Source organism: Vulpes vulpes, chromosome 13 (genome assembly GCF_048418805.1).
Source record: "Vulpes vulpes isolate BD-2025 chromosome 13, VulVul3, whole genome shotgun sequence".
Taxonomy (NCBI): Eukaryota; Metazoa; Chordata; class Mammalia; order Carnivora; family Canidae; genus Vulpes; species Vulpes vulpes.
Genome location: NC_132792.1, coordinates 66,045,958 through 66,068,293, shown reverse-complemented (window position 1 = coordinate 66,068,293; position 22,336 = coordinate 66,045,958). Strand labels below are relative to the sequence as shown.

The following is a 22,336-nucleotide window of genomic DNA, read 5'->3' as shown; positions in this document are numbered from 1 at the left end:
GTACACATAAACAAAAAAGTTTATAGTGTGATGAGTGATGTTATTTTGCTGAAATTAAATCACAGCTCAAAACATGAATTAATCCTAAATTCTAAGACTTCTTAAAATCATGTTCTTACTCTTATTTGGGCCTAAACTAACATATATTATGACTATTCTCCACCATTTTTCACTCTTTGAACTTAATTCTGTTCTAAGTATAATAGTACACTTTGAGATTACTTGATCTTTGATTGGTACAGATGAATTATTTATAAATTATCAGACTGCATCTACTTTTTTTCAGGCCTGAAATACTTTATAAATGCAAACTTGGGGACTGGAATCTTTTGAACCAGTTTGTTTTTTGTTTTTGTTTTTGTGTGTGTGTGTGTGTGATCATGCAGAGGAACAATAATGTTAAGTCTCACTTACATGGAAATGTAAGTTTAAAAAAATTGAACAGTTCATTTCCCAAATAATCATCGTCCTTTCCCTTGATGATTTTTTAAAAATTTTGAATATAAAAGAAACACCAAATCTGCACTGTAAAATAGTTTTTCTTTTTGCTTTCTTTTTTTTTTTTTAATTAATTTTTATTGGTGTTCAATTTACCAACATACAGAAAAACACCCAGTGCTCATCCTGTCAAGTGTCCGCCTCAGTGCCCGTCACCCATTCCCCTCCAACACCCGCCCTCCTCCCCTTCCACCACCCCTAGTTCGTTTCCCCGAGTTAGGAGTCTTTATGTTCTGTCTCCCTTCCTGATATTTCCCAACATTTCTTTTCCCTTCCTTTATATTCCCTTTCACTATTATTTATATTCCCCAAATGAATGAGAACATACACTGTCCTTCTCCGATTGACTTATTTCACTCAGCATAATACCCTCCAGTTCCATCCACGTTGAAGCAAATCTTTTTGCTTTCTTAATGCAAAATGACTGGTCATGTTTTTGGGACAGTGAGGGTCGGAAGCTTATCTCAGTATTAAAGCACTTTAATGGATCTGAACAAATGTACAGGCTTTTGAACAGCTGGGGGTTTTATCCATCTGTTACTGTCCTTGTTCTACTCTCTAGTGTGAAATTTTTCAGTTGGGTAAGCCAATCTGAGTAGATTTTATTCCTGGTAAGTGATTAATTTTCCTGAAGAATTAAATCTATTATATATTTTAGCTGTAGTCATTCTTCATCTATAATTTTGTCTTTTTTTGAAATGTGTATCTCCCCTTTTTTTAAAAAAATAACTTACTGGTTTTAACTTTGGAGAATTTAACACTTATAAACAATAAAAAGAGAAGCTGGGCAGCCATTAAATCAACAATACCCTGTACAACATCTATGTATTTCGTATTTCTGTGGCAATATGTTATTTAATATATTTGGAAGTTGTATTTTTATAGCTTTTTATTATTTTTTAAACTTTATTTTGAAGTCATTTTTAGATTTAAATAATGTTGCAAAGATAATACAGGATGTCTCTGTATAGCTAGTTTTTCCTAATTATTGCTGTGTTACATAATCATAGTATGTCTATCCAAACTAAGAAATTAACATTGGTACAGTACTGTTAACCTCAGACATTTTTCCAGATTTTCCCTCTTTTCTCACAAATGCCCTTTTCTGTTCAAGATCTGGAAAACAGGTTTTAGATTTTCTTTTTATGTCTTACTAGTCTTTAAGCTCTGACAGTTCTCTGTCTCTCGTGGCTTTAATATTTTTGAAGACTGTTGGTCAGATATTTTACAAGGTGTCTTTCATTGTCAGTTTGCCTAATGCTTTCTCATGATTAGATTGTGTTATGGGAAGAATACTGCGTAAGATGAGGTGTGTCCTCATCTGATTATATGTGACTTACTACTTGTGATATTAATTTTGATTACTTCGTTAAGGTTGTGTCTGTTTTTCTAATGTAAATATCCCTTTTCTCTCTTTGCATACTGTCTTAGAAGCAAGTCAGTATGTCCAGCCCCACACTTCAGATGAGGAAAAACAAGCCCCACCTTATGCAGGAAAGAATATTAAAGAATTTGTGAAATTTTTTTGTTAATATATTTAGCTCTTATATTTGTTCTTTTTCCTACTTCTAGAATATTCTTTTTGTCTTAGATCTATCCTACAGTTCTCTTATTTTTTAATTTGTGATTTCCAGCTCTTTTTTTCTGCTTTGTAATTTGAGATAATTCTTGGACTTAATACTCTACTCCTTAGGTGAGACAATGACCATTTTCCCCTTTAATTCATGTTCTGAAATTTTCAATTCAAAGGTCAAATTTTTAAACTAGACAAAAGATGTTTGTTGCATTTGGGTCCCAAGTGACTGCCTGCCTTTTCTCTCTCTCTCTCTTTCTCTCTCCCCCCTCCCCCCTCTCCCTCCCCTCCTCCCTGCTAGGTACTCATTATCTCCTTCAGCATTTCTGTTTTATTGTGCTTATATTCCTAGTGCTTATTCTCATTTTCTTTTTGGATGGTGTGGCTTCTTAGATACATAGTTGCTTTTTCCCTTGTGGCTTATTTGGTCTCAGGTCTGGTTATTGAAATATTGCTAATAGTAATAAACCAACCAGTGATTAAAAGGAAGTAAGTAATTTACTTGTAATGTTAAGGGCAAGCTGTTGGCGCCTCTGAGGACACTGAAGAAAATTTTGTTTTCTAGGTAGAGAACTCTTAGCTCATCCATTATACTCTGTCAAAAAGACATGGGTTGGCAAGAAACTACCTCCTGGAGCGCATCTCCATAGGCCAGGTTCTGGGTGTGGGCCTTAGGATTGTTTGTTGGTCTCCAGTGTCTGCTCAGTTCAAAGTGGGAAAGAAGCCCTATACCAGAGACTCAAAAGCCCTCAAATCTCTGAATCTGCCAGGTTGAGGCCTAGCTCTGTTAATGGAAAATGAGAGAAGGAGGGGTCCCACTGTACACTATTTGAATTGCCAATTATTATAAAATTCTGAGTCCACTTGGAAAGTTTGTACCCTAGAGAATATATATATATATATATTTTAGTATATATGTTTAAAGTGCCTTCTTCTGACCTATCACTAAGTCCTTCAGGTTACTGGACCATGGCTCCGTTTGTATAATTCAAGTTTCCTTTCTCCCTGTGTTAACTTCCCAACAACACACCAGTACATGTAATTTATGATGTCAGCTGTGTAATGAGTATCTCCTTTTAGATAGCACAAAAAGTTAGGATAGCTCCATATTGCTTAGTCTCATATTTCTGGTGGTCTGTAGTTGACAGCATGCCCAGAGATGTCTCATTATATTTAAATATTTATTTAAGATTAATAGTGTCAGGTGCAGTTCTAGATCTGGTTAACATAAGTTGTCTTAAAGCCAAGGTATTGACCATTTTTAGGAAGACCTGAGTTTTGTTCATGGACATTTACCATGCTGAGGACTTCCAAATTTGTATACCCACACTGGGTCTTTCCTTCTATCTCCAAACTCCTGTCTATATCCAATTGCCTATTTGACATCTTCTCACAGCTGTCTAATAAGCATCTCAAATCTAATGTAATTCCCCTGTTTCTTTGCCTACCCTGAACCTTCTCTATGTACATAGTACCACTGCCCTTCCAGTTATGGGACTCGGTCTTGAACCTTCTCTTTCTTACTCTATATCTAATTAGTTAATATATCCGTAAGTATGTATTGTTGGTTCTGCTTTCAAAATGTATCCCGAATCCAAGCTCTTCACTAGCTCTGGATTTGTTATCTCCATTTAAGGGCTATTATTATTATTATACTGAATTATTACTGTGCTAGCCCTTACTGGCCTTCCCATTCTCACCTTTGCTCCTCTACACTTAGTTACCAGCGAAACAGCCCCTAAGAGATCCTTTTATGACATGTGAGATTGGACTGTTATTTTTTTCATTCTTGACAGTGTTAATATCAAAGTATTGCTAACCTCAAAATACTCAGAAAATATTATCCTGTTTTCTAGTCTTTGGAATAGTTGGTGTTAGGTTTAGAGTGATCATTTGTAGGGCAGTTAATTAAATATACATCTAAAACCATGTGAGCCTGGGGGCTCTTGGCTGGCTTAATTGGAAGAGCATGTGGTTTTTGGTCTTGGGGTCTTGAGTTTGAATCCCATATTGGGTATAGAGATTACATACATGCATACATAGATACATACATAAACAAACATGTGAGTGAGCCTGGTGGATTTTTGTGGAGGGGGTAGATTTTTAATTGTTGTTTAATGTTCTTTAGTTATTACAGATCTCTTCAGGTTTTCTATTCTGGAGTTTGGTTTGGTAAATTGTATGTAGGTAAATTATATTTTTAGGAAGTTTTAAGTTTTTTTTGCATATTGACATGAATAGTATTATTTTTTAGTCTTCATGATATTAAATGCATTTTATTTTTAAATCAGTCTTCCCAGAGATTTTTTCATTGTTAGGCTTTTTTTCCTCCAAACACTGGCTTTTCCGCCCAAACACCAATTTTTATTCTCTTTGGTTCTCTTCATTCTTGTTTTCTGTTTCATTATTTTCTGCTGCTATCATATTTCATTCCTCCTACTTTTGGGGACTTATTACTTATTTCCTAACATACTGAGTTGGATAATGAACTCATTAACTTTTTTTTAAGTTCTGCATATGTGAATTTCTGAGTGTTCGATGGGGCTTAGACTAAGCATTTTCATTATTGTACTGATGTAAAATTTTTGAATTTCCATTATGATTTTTTGGAAGACTTTTAGAAGTGTGTTTTTAGAATTTCCAAATAAGAGTAAAGCGTTTTGTTTATGTTTTGCTTCAAAAACTGATGTCAGAAAATGTGATGTTGCATGACATGGACTCTTTGGTATTTATTGAGATTTGCTTTCTGCTGTGGTGTATAGTCACCACTTTTGTGGTGATTCAGCGTATATGCTATAATTGCCTCGGCTTTCTGTATTATGTATATATTTAGTCTGTATTTTTATTAATAATCTGCTTTACCAATTAGAGAAATGTGTTAAATTCTTTTGCTATAATGAGAAGCCTGTCAAATTTTCTTTATAAAATTCTGACAACTTCTAATATAATGTAGAGTTTTTTTAGTTTAATATTGTCACAGCTTATTTTTAAAATGTCTGTTACTTAGTATGTAGTGACCATTTTATCTCCCAACAATGGTTTTTGCCATCATTTTTGTCTGGTGTTAATATAGTTGTATCAGCTTTTATTTGGTTTGTGTTGTCCTGTGTCTTTTCATTACTTTTAACTTTGTGTCCTTATGTTTTAGGTTGTCTTCTTACAAATCATGTGTAACTGGATTTTTGAAGCATCTGAACGGTTATGTTTTCATTGATGAACATATATTTTTTGATGCTTGATATAAATGTGTATTTCTCCTGTCTTTATTTTGTATTTTCTAATTAAATCTAAATCATTCAAGCTATCCCCCCACCATCTGTTCTATTGGATTGATGTTTTTTATTTTCCTCTTTTTCTATCCACTGAGTTAGAAGTTATGCATTACATACATAGATTTATTATAATACATGTGTAATTTATATATTTTGAATTTGATTCAGTTAAAGTGCATAGTTGATCACCATTCAAACGGAAATAGCATCTCTAACTTCTGTTAAAATAACACATGATTCTCATTGATTCAGCTGATCATCTCCCCTTGTGTTAAATTTCTCTTTGTTTAACTTAAATAGAGCCTTTTTTTTTTTCTTTTGTACTTTTGGGGCTCTTCATGGAGTTAATGAATTTCTCTAGTTTTTTATATCTGGCTAATTAAATCAGGCTTCAGAATTTTTATTTGTTTAAACTCTATTGTTTATTTGTTTAAACTCTATTGTTTATTTGTTTAGAACTATTTCTTTCAGTTTAGAACTGAATTTTATGTTTAGGCTGTTTTTTTTAAAAGCTTTAGGGCCTTTTTGAAATTAGAGTACAGCTTCCTGATACCAAATTCTCTTTTTGTTTTTTGTTTTTCTTATGTTGTTGAATTTTGTTTTTGTTTATCTTTTTGAAATGTGATTAATTAGCTAGCTTTGTGTCTGCTTTCATTTTGTTTTATTTAATTTTAGAGTATCCCACTGATGTGTATATGTATTATTTATTTGTAGCTATCTTGTAGCAGAGCATTTGTTTTATTAGCTTTCTGTATAAAATACTGTTCTCCAAGTTCTAGGAGTAAATTAAAATAAAAAAGACAGGAATTTAGCAACAAAGAACTTAAAAAGTTCTCTTTGGAATTTAAAATACAGTTGTCTGCTGTCACAGGATGGGAAACTAATTTGACCATTTACAATGTATATTCATATTTATTATAGAACATGCATTACTCATGGAAAAATAAAGTAGGCGTGGTGTAAACAAAAAGAGCCTCATAATTTGTTTAAACACAGATGGTTTTCAAAGTATATTCTCTGGGCTAGCAGTGTGTGGATCACCTGTGAACTTGTTGGCAATACAGACTTACAGGTTCAGCTTCATGAAACCTTTGGGGCCGGGTGGTCTGTTAAGCTTTCCCTGTGATTCTGATGCTTGCTAAAGTTTGAGAACTGAGTTACAAATTAAAATAAGATGTTGCAAACTAACTCACATGATGTATTTCTTTGATAGGCATGCCCAATGCTGCTCATCATTTTTTCACAGACAGAAATAATATAGATGAATATTTGGTTAATAAACATGGTGAAAACAACACTCAGGTTAACTTTGGTTCAAGGGATTGAAAAAGTTATAATATGAATGTGAGAATATGGTATAGAAGTTTGTGATTCAAAGTATTTTGTAATTAACACTAGAATCTTAATGTAATGCAACTTTAATGCAATTTAGTACAACTCTTTTCCTTTCCTCCTAACCCTACCTAGCCAGTAGTTTTCAAATTGCTTACAGAGGCCTTTTCGTCTATTTGATACCTCATCATTAAAAACTGATTGAAAGGACTAAAGAGACATTCATATTCTCACCTTAAAACAAAATCTCATGGGAAGGTAGAGCTTTGGAGAGGGCCATACTCTCCTGAAACAGGTCTTTGTGTTTGGATTTCTTTATTTTAAAATGTTTTGTGTAATCATCCCTCTATGGTGTTTACAGGTAGTAGTAAATCTTTTTTAATTACTCAAATTAGTATTTGAAGAACTTTTTATGAAGACGGTTTGCATTATAGTACAAATTTAAATTTTCAAATAACGATGATATTTTATTAAAAATTCTTTGTGTTTTTCTTTCAGGAGAGAAATAGAAACAAACAATAACCATATGAAGATGTCCTGTTAGAATTACAACACTAATGATGTAGACTCTGGAAATGCCTAATAAGTCAAAGAAGACGTTATTAAAGCTTTTTTTCTGCTTAAGGTGACATCTTTGAACTCTAACACAGAATTGACTCTTCTTGTAATGGTTTTCATCAGCGCATCTGCCCTTATACTCTCACCAAACACACTTGAGAACTGTAACTTCGTCAAGCACTTTCTGTCCTGAAGCTTTTACCAGTATCTGCTGTCTTTTGTAATTATGCATCCTAGCTAAGGCACAGAAGACTGAATGAATGCAAGGATTCATTAACTCTTTGAATTTGTTAAATACTAACAGTTAACCATTAGAAGTGGTTCAATGATGTAAGAGTCACACTGCTTCAACTTTTTCTTTGTTGTAGTTTTTAAATTGTCAATTTTTAGCTATTTGACAGATTAAAAGCAAAATAATCATGCCATATTTAGTCCTGGAGTTCAAGTCTAAATGTTTATGTGAAAAATTATTGTAGTAAACTTTTAATATGGCAAAGCAACCTTAAGCTCTATTTTAGCCAAATGAAACATAATCTGAAATTATATTAGAACATTTCCCTTGTCTTCAAACTGTTTGGTGTAACAGAATATTGATATGCAGCTTGGTGGATTTCACCAATTAATGCACATTCTTCTCCCCTCCTTCCCCCAATAATATGTATACTGAAAAATGTGCATTTGTCTGAGGAATTATTTTGTTTGCTACCACTTAATGAATCTCAAAATTTTGAGTAAATGTACCTCAGTCTAATCAGACTTTTTATGACCTTTATAACTACATTTAAAACCCTTAATTCCTATTTCTGGGTGTTTGCGAGCCTGATTGCTATCATGAAGTAAAAATTTATTACTCTAGGTATTCACTAGCTAAATAAACATAGTTCTTGTTTAGCAAGCATATACTGTTCCTCAACTCTTTTCTCCAGCTTTTGCAGTGTCCTGGCATCCTTAAAATACTTTGAAAATATGGCCTTGATCCATGGATTAAATCAGTATCTAAGTGAATGTGTTGATGTTTTATTGATCAGATCTATATAAATGGGAATACAGCATATATCTGGGTATTCTTATAGTTATCTTTTTAACATCTTATTTTTTTCATTAATTACATATCAACATTAATTTTGTAACTTGAAACAAATTGATTTTGTATAATTAAATGTGTCAAGCATCTGTATTAACTGATTTGATGGCATAAGGTTATGAAGATAATGTACTGCCCCTTATATTACTGTTCCAAAAGGAGAAGACTATGTAGAAAGATACATTAAGGGTGAAAATAGCAATATAGTAGATGTGAATACCTTGATGTTTTGCATTACTCCATTTATGTTTACATCATGTTTAGAAATGTTTTCATTTACTATGGTCTTTGGTCACTTCAATTCAAAAATTTAGTGACAGATATTTCTTTGAGGCTTTCATTTATATAATTTTTTTTGTACAATGTTTTCTTAAATGTACAAATACTGTATTCAAGTGGAAAAAAAGGTACAGTATTTGTCGATAATCGTAGCTACTTCACAGTTCTTTGGTAGTCCCAGTGTAGTTATATCAGTGTTTACTGAAGGGAACATCAAAATGTTGATGGTATATTACAGAATAAAGATTTTCTTAAAGGAAAATTGCACCTATTTTACCTTTTTACGAGTAAGCCATGAAATCTTGTAACATGTCTCTTAACTATTTATAATGAAAATTGGCATTTGGGTATATAGTCACCATCGCAATGTTCTATATCCCTGAGATTATATAGGTAGGACATGTCAAAGATGACTCTTGTCACTCTGGAGGTCCTATTAGACAAAACTGTAAAGGGGTGACCTTGTAGGAAGGGTCTGAGTCCTCTCTCTGAGGTTCTCTTTTTCTTGGTGCTTTATTAGCAACTCTGAATATTTTTATAAAACTAGTTACACTATAAGTGGATTCAAACTTGTTTAATTTACATTAGGTTTCTATGTAAGAAGTGTCACTCACTCAGCAAGCAGTCTGATTGCAGTAGCAGACTCCAATGTTAGATGTAATTTAGTAGTCTATTCATGGTGAGGAGTACATCCCAGTGCCTTTAACCTGGATTTCTATTAAGTGAAATGGGTGCAGCATTCCTTTGGGAAGAAAAAAACACAAAAACCTTTATCTTTTCAAAATTGGTAATTTTTTTCTCGTTTAATTTTTCTTCAGAGCACCTACCTTCTCTTCCTCTTTGGTCTGTAAATGTATGGCAAAAAGTTTTTTCTCTAAGTGAAATTATTGCAGATTGTCTCAATAGCACAACTAACTAAATATTTCTTAACTTTGGGACCAAAAGGGAGAGAACCTGGGCTCTGCAGCAGGAGACATATCATCACATGTTGGAATAATCACAAATTAAGACATTACTGGCCCAGTAAATTTCTTGCTTAATATTTTTCCAAGATCTGGTTTGAATGTTTCTTATTAAAGTTATCTTATGTGGGTATTTTATTTTGAAAGGTATTATAGTTTGTATATTTAACAGTAAGGGGGAAAATGTAACCAAAATTAGTATTCTTTCTCTATACATATTGGTACTTGAAGATTTCTTTCAGAAGAAACCCCAGCCTTTTCCTAATTTCAATACTTAATTCCTCATTTTAACTCGAGTGATCTTTCTAATTCAAAAGCTGTGTTCTTTTTGAATACCATGCATGGGGGTTAAGCTGATGTTAAAACAGTTTGCAATAAAAAAGAGTCAGCTTACGTCATTTAATCATTTCAAGTGCATTCTGCATCCTATAAAAATAAGTTTGAAAAATTTAAGAGAATTGTGTTTTCATTAAGTTTTGCATATCTTTTGTTATGCCATGTAAATTCCCTTCTTTTTCGTATGATTAAAGAAAGGTTATGATAAAATGATTAGTTCATTTACATTCACTTGTAGCAATTACATGAGAATTTGAATTTTGTCGTGTTTGGGTTTGTTCATTCCTGTGAATGATGGTACAGTTAGGTGAGATTTTCTGTTATGGTACCCAAACTCACCATTTGGTCCTCTTTAATCTTTGAGGGTTTCAATAAAAATTGTTCACTCATATCTGTGTTTTTTCCATTTTATCTTCAAAAATATGTATTGCCTGCCAGAAAACCTAACATTTCTGTCTGTCCTATTACGGATTTCCTGATTGACGTTTCTCTCGAATACAAATAGATTGTATTTCTTGTTTTAGTTGGCCATTTAAATTAAGTGGGGGGAATTAAAGAGAGTTTATCCTAATCTTTACCCACCCCAGTGAGCTTATTGAATTACATGCTCTTAATACTAAACTTAGAGCAAAAGAGAAAGAGGCCTATTTGTTTTCATGTAATAGGAGGAAGTGGTGGTACCAGCTGTCTAATAACCCTAATCCTCCGATCTTGGTACCAAGGAATGCTTTTCTAACAGTCTGTATTTTATCCTTTGGGATAGATAGAGCTTATGTAGATCGTGATGAATCTGGTTGGTGCATTGATTCTTGGCTGGGCTCTTTATCTAAGGTACTTGTTCTGATGGGAAATCAGAGTTTAGTTTTGTGCTGTCAAAACTTTCCAGATGCATACGGCATTGTTGGCATGTGGTTAGGGCACGGTTTTACAGAATCACCCCAGGTGTCCCACACTGGCAGCATCAGAAACCTCCTTTTTACTGGTCATTTCCTAAAGGGAGGGTTTGCATCTCATCAGCATATTTATATTTGTTTATAAATACTGCACTAAGTTCAGAATTTGTTCTGTAATTTGAGTTACATGTAGAACATTGGACTAAATGTAAATGAAAAGCTTTTTGTAAAACTTAGGATGCAAGGAAGATAGAAGTGTGAAATTCATAACACTGATGGCTTCCTCATCCCTGCCACCCCCTTGCTCGTCAAAAGAATACCCCTTACATAGAACACAGGGATGTAGATACTTGAATGTCATTTAAGAACATTATTGGCTCTATCTGACCTATATGTAATCAGAATGGAATTATCGAATAGGGGAACTTCTTTGAATTGAAAGTTAAAAGACCAGACTTTGAGTTACTTCTAAGTGGTAGATTGAGCAAATTTTCTGTTTTAGTGCACTTACCAAGAGATTGGTGTAGAATGCATCCAAGGTTCTTTGCAATTCTGAAGTTTTATAACTGATGATTTAAGTAACTTTGTAGGCTATAACTTAATTCTAGCAATGGTGAGTGTTAGATCTTTTGAAAATGTTTGGAAACCAATATAATTTTTTGATAGTCATCCTTTGTTTATTTTCAGAATATAAGTAATGAGCACCCCAAATTAGATTTTATTCATGATGTTTGATAGAAATATGACCACTGCTTCCCTTCTGTGAATCTTAAAGTTCAGCGGTATGGAATCCCCCATCTTTGCCGTAGTATTGTTAAAAAGAGACGAGAATGTGTTCCAAAGAAATCCAAGAGTTTTGTTTTTTCATTATACTGCCATTTTACATTATCCTTATAGATTTTTTAATACACTAGAATAGTTTCACAAAAAATTGGGATGATGGTACAGAGCTCTCATATACCTTGCACCCAGCTTTTCCTATTAAAATCTTACATTAGTATGGTACATTTGTTACAATCAATAGACCAGTTTTGATGATACATTATTATCACACTTTTGAGTAATGTCCATTTTCTAGTCCAGGATGCTATCAAGCATATAGCACATGACTTTTTAATTGCCATGTCCTCTTGGCTGTGGTGGTTTTTCAGACTTGTTTTTGATGATCTTGACAGTATGAAGTACTGGTGAGATATTTTGTAGAATGTTTCTCTGGAATTTTATCTTGTGATTTTCTTAGGATTAGACTGAGATTATGAGTTTTGGGAAGGAGCACCTAATAGGGAAATTACAATTTCCATTATATCATATCAAATATGCATAGCCCCAGCATACACTTGTTGATGTTGACCTTGGTCACCTGGCTCAGGTAGTCTTGGGTTTCTCCATTGCAAAGCCACTCTTTTCCTCCTTGCTGTACTGTGCTAAAGAATCACAGCCCACACTTGAATGGGCAGTTGTGCTCCCCTTATCCTTGTATTTTTGAAGAGAAATATAAGAATATGTCTTATTATTACTTAGCCTCATCCCGGCAGGCTGTGACAATATTTTCCTTTTTGCTTGTATCTTTTCAGAACTTTTTCCCCTTTCTCCTTTTTTCAACAGAACAGTTGTGCATTGGAGGAATTCTAACAGAGACTCATACCAACTCTCCGAGTTCTACATATGTGTATAGAGTGAGAATTTTAACAAACAGATTGGAGAAGATGTATTAATAAAGGAGATTTAGATGATGGCAAAATATCTGATCTTATATGCATAGGTAAGAACAGATGTTCAAATCTGAACAAATTGAAATTTGGCTGGGTTGAAAGCCCTGAGTTAGGAGCTAAAAACAGGTTACAGTGGTTCTTTCCTTTAAAAAAAAATGATTTAAATAGTTTGGAATCTTTTGAAATACTGAGGCTACTGCATAATATTTTGGCAAAGAGCATGGACTTTGGAGGCCTACAGACCTGTCCTTGAATTCTGGGTCCGCTAACTAGATCCAAGCCTAGATTTCATCAATTCAAAGTTAAAAATAAAGGAATGAAAAGAGATCCTTTTTCAGGAAGATTAAATGAGGTAACATTCAGAAAGTATTTAACCCAATCCCTGGACCTGTGGCAGGGATGTTAACTGTTCTATCCTCTTTTATTTAAAATTTAGAGATTTAGGGGAATTTAGAATTTATTTGATTGCCATTGAAGATTTCTCAGGGTAATCTTCACTATTTACATGCAGTTTAGAGGTTGTAGAAAGCTGATTAATTCATAATCTATCATTGAGTTCCTAGAGAACTGTCACTTCCTGAATAAAGCTTAAATTATCATTTATCTTTGTTTTGCCAGCTTTTGGTGTCCAGAGTTTTAACTATCAGCCATGCTCTTTCTAAATAAGTAAAATGTAACAACATTGAACTAGTTTATCTGGTAGAGTGGAGCAGATGGCAGAACCAAAGGTGAATTAGACCAAAAGGAAAGCAAATATGGTGAATTAGACCAAAAGGAAAGCAAATATGGGGGAATAACATAAAACCTATAAACCATAGAAGAAAATTGAAGCCAAAGATGAAAATTAGATCCTAAGAAGCAATTTTTTACTTTGTTACAAACTCTCCTTAATATTGATACCATTTAAGTACATTAGAATCCAATGACAAAGCTAAAACAATTTATTAATGATTTTGATGTCCTTTATTCAAGGGAAAATCCATGGATTGAGGAGCAGAGTGTGGGGGGGGGGGAGTACAGCACCTTGCAAGCAGTGGAGCTTGCTTCCTGAGGGATTTTGGGCAAGAGTGCTACAAGAGGCAATGGGGAAACAGGTCATGACTGGTTAGCAGGTCCTTTTTTCCAATGGGTAAGATGAACTAGCTAAGGCTGAGTTGGAGGACTGTGATTGGTGTGTTAGGTTTCCTTGACACGTGTTTCAGGTATGAGTGCAGGCTGACTTGGGTTCAGTTTCCTGACCGCCTGGCCAGTGGGGCACATCCATCTTGTGGGTGCCAGTATACAAATTAACGTTATCATTAGTAAGTAGTAAGAGCTTTATTATGAATAGTAATTCAGAATGAAAACACTCATGTGGATGTGTTACCTCCATATTTCATCAGTGATATTGTGCAATTTAGAAGCAAGAGGTATTTGACATCCAGGAAACAAGACGGCAGTTTTAACTCTTCTAGGATGTATTTGAAAGAAAGATTATATCTTGAGGTAAAAAGTCTACAAATAAAACTTCAACGTAATATCATTGCATGCTAATATTGAAGCTATGATCTCCAAGTAATATATTACGTGTGTTATTTCTGCTTGGGCTTGCTGTATGAACTGACTTTTGCATTCCTCCGTGAAGCGCCCGGTGCTTGGAGCACATTGGTACGCGCATCTCGTGGCTTCTGTAGTTTGTCCTTGTGTGTATGCTTCCCAAGAGTCATCTTTGCTGCTTTCTAAACTCGTTGATTCCAGTTGTACTTGATTCTTTTATAAATATGTAAACTGATAAAATGTGACTGAAAGAGTTGTTTCTATGAAAACTGATTTGACGGCTTTGGCAATACCTGATAGAGGTGAGTTGTCTAATTAGGTATAGATCAGAAAACTGTAAACACTTGTCAGAAAAGTCAGAAAAATGTGGAAGTTTGCACATAGTGTACAAGTGTACTTTGAGTTCTCACTCCAGTGGGAAATCTTGGGCGATGCATTAGAGGTGAAGCATGATTCATAGAAGAAAGACATCAGGAAACTTGAATCACCAGATTCCTATTCATAGAAAAGGTCTTGGACGTATATCAAATAATTGGTGAACTAAAGTATACGTCTGTTTTAAATTATAATGTTTAAAGTTTGTTTGTATCTCTTCTTATGAATCTATTCCTTAATTAACATCAATATCATTATTTAACACTGTTCATTTTAAAGATTTTGACCTAAATTATTATTCTTAAAGTTCAAAAGCTTTTCTCCGTCTGCATTAAACAGGTTAACCAGTTTCTGCATGTGGCTGCATGTGTACATGTATGATGATAAGCTGTTATGATATATTTGCAAATAAATGTAATAAAGAGAAAGAAGTATTCATACCACTTAGAAAATATAATGTGCTAGCACTTACATATTTATTTCAAATATCTAAAGTGTAAGAAATGTTTTCTGTATGGAATGTTGGAGAGAAGAACATCAGTAACAATAACTGGTGTCCACACATACAGCCAGTGAAACTTTGTCAAGTCTTGGGGAATTGCCTTGAGTAAACCATTTCTCTTTTGGAAAGAAAGGCACATGTTTTATTTCTAAGAGTTTATATAAACTGATGGTTTTCCCCTCATTACTCGCTTTTAAAAAGGAAAAAAAAAAAAAAAAGAGGAGGAAGTCACCCATTAAAGTTATTTTGGAATTACAGAGCCCAGGCTTTCCAGATAGGCTTTTTTCATTTTGGTTTTGTTTGTTAATCTTTACTTCTGTCCAGGCAATATTTGAAAGGTCATGCATTAAAACCAAAAAACCAATGGAATGCTTTCCTATAGTATATAAATGAAGGAATAAACTACTTATTTGCATTAGTAATTGCTTTCAACCAGATTAAAATGGTTTTACAGAAGACCCTTTGAACAGGGTTCTCAGGTTCAAATTTTTTTTTTCCTCAGGTTAAAATTTTAAAAAACAAATCAGTACCAAATTTTATTCACATGTAGGTACCCATCTTCTCTCCTTTAGTTTGTGTTTATAGCTGGGTGAGGAAACTCTTACATTCACAGTGAGGTCTTAAAAATTCTGGAGGAAAACCTCAGATGTTTCATTATTGGGTATCTGTTTTTCACACCATTTGGAAGCTTTGCACAGGCCCACTGTAGACACACAGATTGTTTACTACCTTAGAGTGGTTTTTGAATGATTTTGATACCTGAATCTACTTCCGAGTACTTAATGGACTCTCCTAATTTGTTAATAATAAAGCTACCGCCAATAAACGTCCTATTTGTAATACACAATATTCATAATCTATAATAATGTCAAGTTTATCAACAGGTGGGGCAGCAGTACTCAAAACATTTTAGTTGGGGCAGCCCATGTGGCTCAGCGGTTTAGCGCTGCCTTTAGTCCAGGGCCTGATCCTGGAGACCTGGGATCGAGTCCCACGTCCAGCTCCCTGTGTGGAACCTGCTTCTCCCTCTGCCTGTGTCTCTGCCTCTCTCTCTCTCTCTCCCTCTCTGTGTTTCTCATAAATAAACAAAAAAACAAACCAAAAAAAAAAAAAAAAAACATTTTAGTCTCAGGGCCCCATTACACACAAATTATTGAGGAACTCAAAGAGGTTTGTTCACGTAGGTATAATCTATTGATATTCACCATCCTGGAAGTTAGAACTGCAACATTTTAAAGCAGCTGGATTTTCATCTTCTGTTCAATCTTTGCAATATCACTTCTCATGTAATCCTCCAGAAAACTGGAGAGATTGAGAGAGGAAAAGCCTTAGTATGATTATGAATATGCATTTGACATGCAGACCCCTTTGGGACACCTGTCCTCTGGGACACTCTGTTGATGGACTGGAGTGTTCATACTCCACTTTGTGAGTGGGTATCCTTCACAAGATGGGTCAAATCACTTCTTGACGAGTTCTGTCTTGGCAACTCCCCACCATACACATTCCTGGGCCCCCTTACCTTCCTGCAGGCGCACACCCGTCTTTTTCCTCCTTGATCTATGAACATAAAGTTAAAAACAAACAAACAAACAAACAAACAAAAACAAACCCAAAACCAAAACAGAAACCCCCAGCATAGTCTTTACAAGGAATCTATTGATTCATAGCTTTTGGTCATAGCTGAACTTTTTTCTTTAACTTCCTCACCTTATCTGATATTTTATGGCCTATAAACAGAAGAACGGGAATGCTTTAACTAAAAATTAGCTTTGATCTATGCCACAATGTTAGTTTTGATACAGACATGTCAGGAGTTTTTAGGAGGAGGCTTGAACCTGAAGGGAAGTGGTTCTGTCCAAGGTCTTCCTTATTTGTCTGCCCTCCCGTTCACTGAGCAGTGTCTCACTGCCGTTGGCCTCTGCTCTTCTTTGGGTGTCACTGACTTAACTGACCACACTTCACGCAAAAGTGGTGGCCACCAGAGCAGGAGAAATCGCCTAAGAATCAGTGATTCCCATCTCCACTTTCCTCAGCCCTGTTTTCATTCCTGTTGTTAGGCAGCCTGGGTTCCCCCCTGCTTTGTCACTGTCCAGCCACAGTGGCTTTTTTGCTCCCCCACAAACCCAAGGTTCATTCCTACCTCCAGGGTTTCTGTCCCCTGCCCCTATCGGATATTTGCTCTCTGCTAAAATAACTTCCAGAGAGTAAGTCCCTGATCACTGTATCTGAAGTAGTTAGTCTATCACTCTAGTCTCTTCCCTTCTATTTTCTTCATAGAACTTATCTAAAATTGTTTGTTGTGTAGTCTTTGTCCTGTCGAGTGTGACAATCACGAGGCTAAAGGACTTTGTCTCCTTCATTTGTAAACCCTGGCCGGCACAGAAAGTGCTCAGTAGCTGCTGGCTGCGTGAGTCATTCACTCCCTCCAGGCCAATTCTTAGATTGAGGAAGGCCACCATTGCCATCACTGCTTGCAGTGGTGACCTTCATTTGCTTGGGAACCAGATGTCAGTCTATGAACAGGGAGAAAGTTGGTGCTGCTAATTACTGCTTGAAAGGAAGCCCTGTGACACTCATTTTCCTTAGTGGGGGAGCAAGTTTGCTGCCTAATAACATCCCCATTTGCCTTGAGTATTCTCTTTACTTTCGAAAACTCCTTCCTTTTTTTCAAAATTGCCTTTGATTCTAATTTAAATTGGGTTTTCTCTGGGGTCAGATAAGGTATGGGGACTCCAGTGTGATTTATCCTGAGGACATTTAGACTGCTGGGAGGGACCCTGGGAGTTGACTCAGTTTACAGATGGAGGAACTTGCTGGGATGCTCTTTTTCCAAGATCCCAGGGAGGGAGAGAACTAGGACTTCAAGCCCAGAATTTCTTGTTTCCACTTCAAAGCCAAACACTTCTACATCTGGACCCAAACCTTTCACTTAGTTGTTGACAGACCAAACAATGAAATGCACCTGTCCGTTTTCTTACCTGTAGTATAAGAAATAGTCTCACACAGATTTGTCAGAGAAGGAAAATGAAGAGGCACACTGCTTGGCTTCTTGAAGCCCTCAGTATGTCAGGCTTTTCTTCCTCTCTCCCTCTTGTCCCTCCAGCAGTGGCAGTGACGACTGTCCTCACGTGGAAAATCTTGTTCTTTTCCTAATTTGGCTAGTGTTTGTTTTCCTTCTTTGCTTCTAACTGTAGATTGTCTTCAAAGCCATGGGCTTATCGGCTTCCACGTGACCAAAAATTGCCTACACAAGTGAAACTAAACATTTTATTTATTATTTTTAAAAAATATTTTGTTTATTTGTGAGAGAGAGTGCACACAGAGGGAGAGGGAGAGGGAGAAGCAGACTCTCCTCTGAACAGAGAGCCTGACACGGGGCTCCACCCACGATGCTGAGATCATGACCTGAGCTGAAAGCACTTAACTTACTGAGCTACCAAGACGTTTTATTTTTAAAAATTTTAATTTTAAAAATTGGTCTTATTTTTAGAGATTAATGTTCCCGTGTGATTGAAGCATATACATCACTTTTCACTTCAGAAGTGTAATCACTTCTTTAAATGACACTGACACTTCTACCATATAGAAAAGGTTTGATCATAAAACAATCATTATTCATGGTTCAGGAGGGATGCTTTCTATTGTAGACAAATTGGTAAGGATTTTATCAACTGACTCTTTTGCTACCCAATCTAATGTGGTTGCAAAGTGAAAAATTACAAAATAAAGATAAAACAAAAACATGTAAAAAATTACCCAAGATGACAGCAGAGGGAGCTATTGAGGTTTGATTGCATTTTTCCATTTCCCTGGTTGAGATTTTTTTTTGTTTTGTTTTTCTTTAAACTATAATATTTTGACTCAGGCTTTCTCATCTCAGTATCAATATGCAGGAAAACTCTTATCATATTGGAGGATGTAATGCAGTTGGGGGGATTGCAAAAAATGAAGCTTTTTTCTATTTGTGCTCTGCCTTCAATTCCCTTATCATTCCCAGGATTCCCTAAAGGTAGTTGGTATAAGAAAAATAATGATGATTTTACAGAGATAATTTTAGAAATGAGTCTGCTCTCTTCGTGTGAATCTGGGACATGAGGGTCAGCTGCTTAACGGGCCATTGTCCCACACTGTGTTCTTGTCTGGCTTCCTGGGACCTCTTGGGTTTCAGAAGTCTTCCAGGGATTGCTTCGTATGAGCCCTATTGCTCTGCTTTGCTTCAGTTATATGGTGGCATTGAGACGTGGAAGGGTTAAAATTCACAGCGTTTTATGAAAAACCCTCATTAGAATGAGGGTTAGTTACACCCGGACTAGAGCGGCCGTATGCATTTGTGGTTGCATGTGTGTGGTATGTGGTGGGTGGGGGTGAAGAGATGGACATGCAAAAGTTTTGTTTCAGGCTATCTCCACAATCTTTTTTAGGTCACATCCATGTTTATGATCTACTTCTGCTCTTGATGCTTTTGTCTTCCCTAAACCACCTGCTTTCCAGGTCCTCCTATGTGGATCCTCAGCCTCAGAGTACCCCCCACTCCAAGCCCATCGTCTTCATGCTTTCTATACTACTTTGAATTCTTCTTTTCTGAATTTCTCCCTCTGTGCAGAAGTCCATAAAATATGTGGGTATATGGGGATACTCCTTGTAGTACTATTTGTGATAGCAAATAATTAGGAAGTGGGAACAAATCTGTTTGTCTAAAAAACAAACTGTGGAATTCCTTACAGTGAAACACTCTACAGCCATGAATGCTTATGCAGAGAGATGTTGGTGTATTTTCTTAAATTAAAAACTCAATGTCACATGTGATTCGAATGATCTGTACCATTAGTTTTAAAATCTAACACACAATTGAAGATTTACATTGGATTTTAATATATAATTTAAATGTAAGGCAATTTTTAAAAGGATTTTATAAAGCTTCCAGAAATATATTCGTGACATTCAAAACAATGGCTAATTCTGAACTATGGTGCTAGACTTGCTGGATATGAGGGAGGAAAAGGGAGAGATCTTGCCCTTTGTCTTATGTCTTTCTTTAATTTGAACCACCTACCAAGAGCTTATACTTATAATTAACAGACTAAATTTAAATGAGTAAATCTATGGTGTTCCAAGATTGGATCCCAGCATCAGTGTTTCCCTGAAACCATTCATAAGTCCTTGGTCTGATTTAGATGTGTGTCCTGTTGTGGCCACTGACTAGTTAGTCCTCTTCTCTACTTGAGACTGCTTCATATAGTAGAACGAGTAGAGGCTTTGATGTCAGGCATACCTGGGGCAAAAACATGTGATATTAGATAAGATATTTAACCTCCTTTAGCCTGAGTTTCTTCACCAAAAGATTGGGAACGTTGATGCCTTTATTGCAAGATTGTTATTGGGCTAGACTGAACTTACGCAATGGCTCATAGCATGATGACAGGTAGATGGAGATGCTCTACAAGAGGTAACAAGTATTTTCTCGAGGATGGAAATTGTTTTCTCTATTCTTAAAGCCCTGACACTTTGCTGGATAAATGCAGTAATGCTTTCTACACCAGGTTTTTCTGTGGCGTGACATCATTCTCTAGACTTCAGTATCAAATTGTACCTGCATTATGTCTCAGTCACTTCAAGCTGTGCTCTCAGCTAGCACTTTGGATGAACAGTCTTGATTGTAATACCAATGGATGTCATGTTTCCCATTGTCCTCTAATGACTTCCCTAAAAGGTGAGACTAATGGTGACACCAATACACTATATTAGGAAAAGCACAGTTGCAGAAAATTCACGATGAAAAAAAAAAATTCACGACGAAGATATGGCATTCTTAGACCAATTGCATAGGTAGTCTCTAAACTATTGTTGGTGTGAGTTTTATCTGACCATAACAGAGCAGAGTTCTGCTGCTCCATCACCGGTCTGCATCAGAGATAGGGGGTGGTTTTATAATTTTAATAGTGTCACCCCCTCTTATGAGCTCATCTTTTTAGAGGCACTTCTCCTATACTGCTTTTTATTATGTTTTATTCCAAATTCATAAGCAGTATATGTCCCATTGCAGAGTCTTGTCAACACAAAATTTTGAATGAATTAATTAATCCATGATTTTTGCCCAAGTCTGATAATATTCCCAAGCACCGAAATTTATGTCATTTTGTTTAATGAGGTATAATCAAACATTTTCTTCTGCTTCTTGAAAAACATTCAGATATGGCAAGAACCACTGATCAACTTGATTGTTCCATAAAAATCTGAATGCTACTGGCAGAGTTCACTTGTTTAGAAGATGCTTCTGTAAGTTGGTGCTGCATTCATGTGATAAGGTGATACATCCAGGTGAGCGAAATACATGTCAGAAATAGACCCTATAAAAATTCAGTGCTGCCTGTCTCCTTCCAACAACAAAAGCTGGAAGTGTTCTTGGTTTTAGCTTTCTGTTTCTTTTGACACTTTGTTTTTTATATCAGCAACCAGAGATGTGTTGTTTTATCTTCTGTTTTTAATCTCTGTTTTAAACCTCCCCCCTACCACCAAGAACAAATTAAAGGTCTATTCTTCTTGATAGCTAAGATTGTTATCCCAGGAAATGAGTCAGTGAAAATGTGTCTGCATAAAATAGCTGTAGCAAAATCTGTTCTTAATGAAATGCATTGTTCTAGCAAGAGCCCAGAGCTGAGCAAGGAGGTCAGATGATTCTCCTAGATCACCACAGCTAAAACCTTTACCAACAAGTCAGTATGCCAAGTTATATGTATACCTGGGAGGAAACACTGCTTAAAATATGTCTCCAACAAGCCTAAAAAAGTCATGAATGTCACAAAAATTGGTCACAATTCCTTTATCATACCCCTGATTGGGAGATAGGCTTTATGTTCCCTAAGGATCTTCCCTGCTCTGTGACTACCTAACCAACAAGAGGCAGTGTTAAATGACACTTGCCTAAGTGGGTGTAAGCCTGGAGGAGGTCTAGAACCTTCTGGTTTTTCATTTTTGTGAGCCCTGATGGCCCATATAAAAAAATCTGGCTGCCCTACTGGAGAGACCACATGACACTATGTAGAGAGAAAGATGGATCCATGCCCATGTCTGAGGGGAGCCTCGAAATGATTCAGTCTCATCCCCCTCCTAATTATAACCTCGTGAGAGCTCTATCACAAAACCTTGTAACATGTGAGTTTGGCTTTGGCCTTGGGGTAGAAGCTGGAAAGGACTCAAGGAGACTATAAGAGGCCTGGAAGGATGGAGTGGAAATTGTCATTGGAGGTCAGAGAAAAGAAGAACCATGTTACTGATGACCAGAGGCTTGGCAGAAAATTGATAGTACGGAAAATAGCAAATATATCTAATGAACTTGTGGCTAGAGCTTTGTGCTTGATACCCCTATTACCGGGGTGAGGAAATTCAAACTAGAGAAATTCATCTTGTCTCAATATCATACA

At 35.7% G+C, this 22,336-nt stretch overlaps 1 protein-coding gene across 9 annotated transcripts in view; it reads left to right on the top strand.

Moving 5' to 3' along the window:
* Positions 1 to 10,283, top strand: part of YTHDF3 (YTH N6-methyladenosine RNA binding protein F3) — a 40,167-nt gene extending 29,884 nt beyond the window's left edge. For all 9 annotated transcript variants that reach the window (XM_026011963.2, XM_026011971.2, XM_072734649.1 and 6 more), the window contains one exon: positions 7,174 to 10,283. In XM_026011963.2, the coding sequence (XP_025867748.1) occupies positions 7,174 to 7,197 (24 nt within the window). In that variant the 3' untranslated portion in view covers positions 7,198 to 10,283. The remainder of the gene's footprint in view (positions 1 to 7,173) is intronic.
* The last annotated feature ends 12,053 nt before the right edge of the window (positions 10,284 to 22,336 follow it).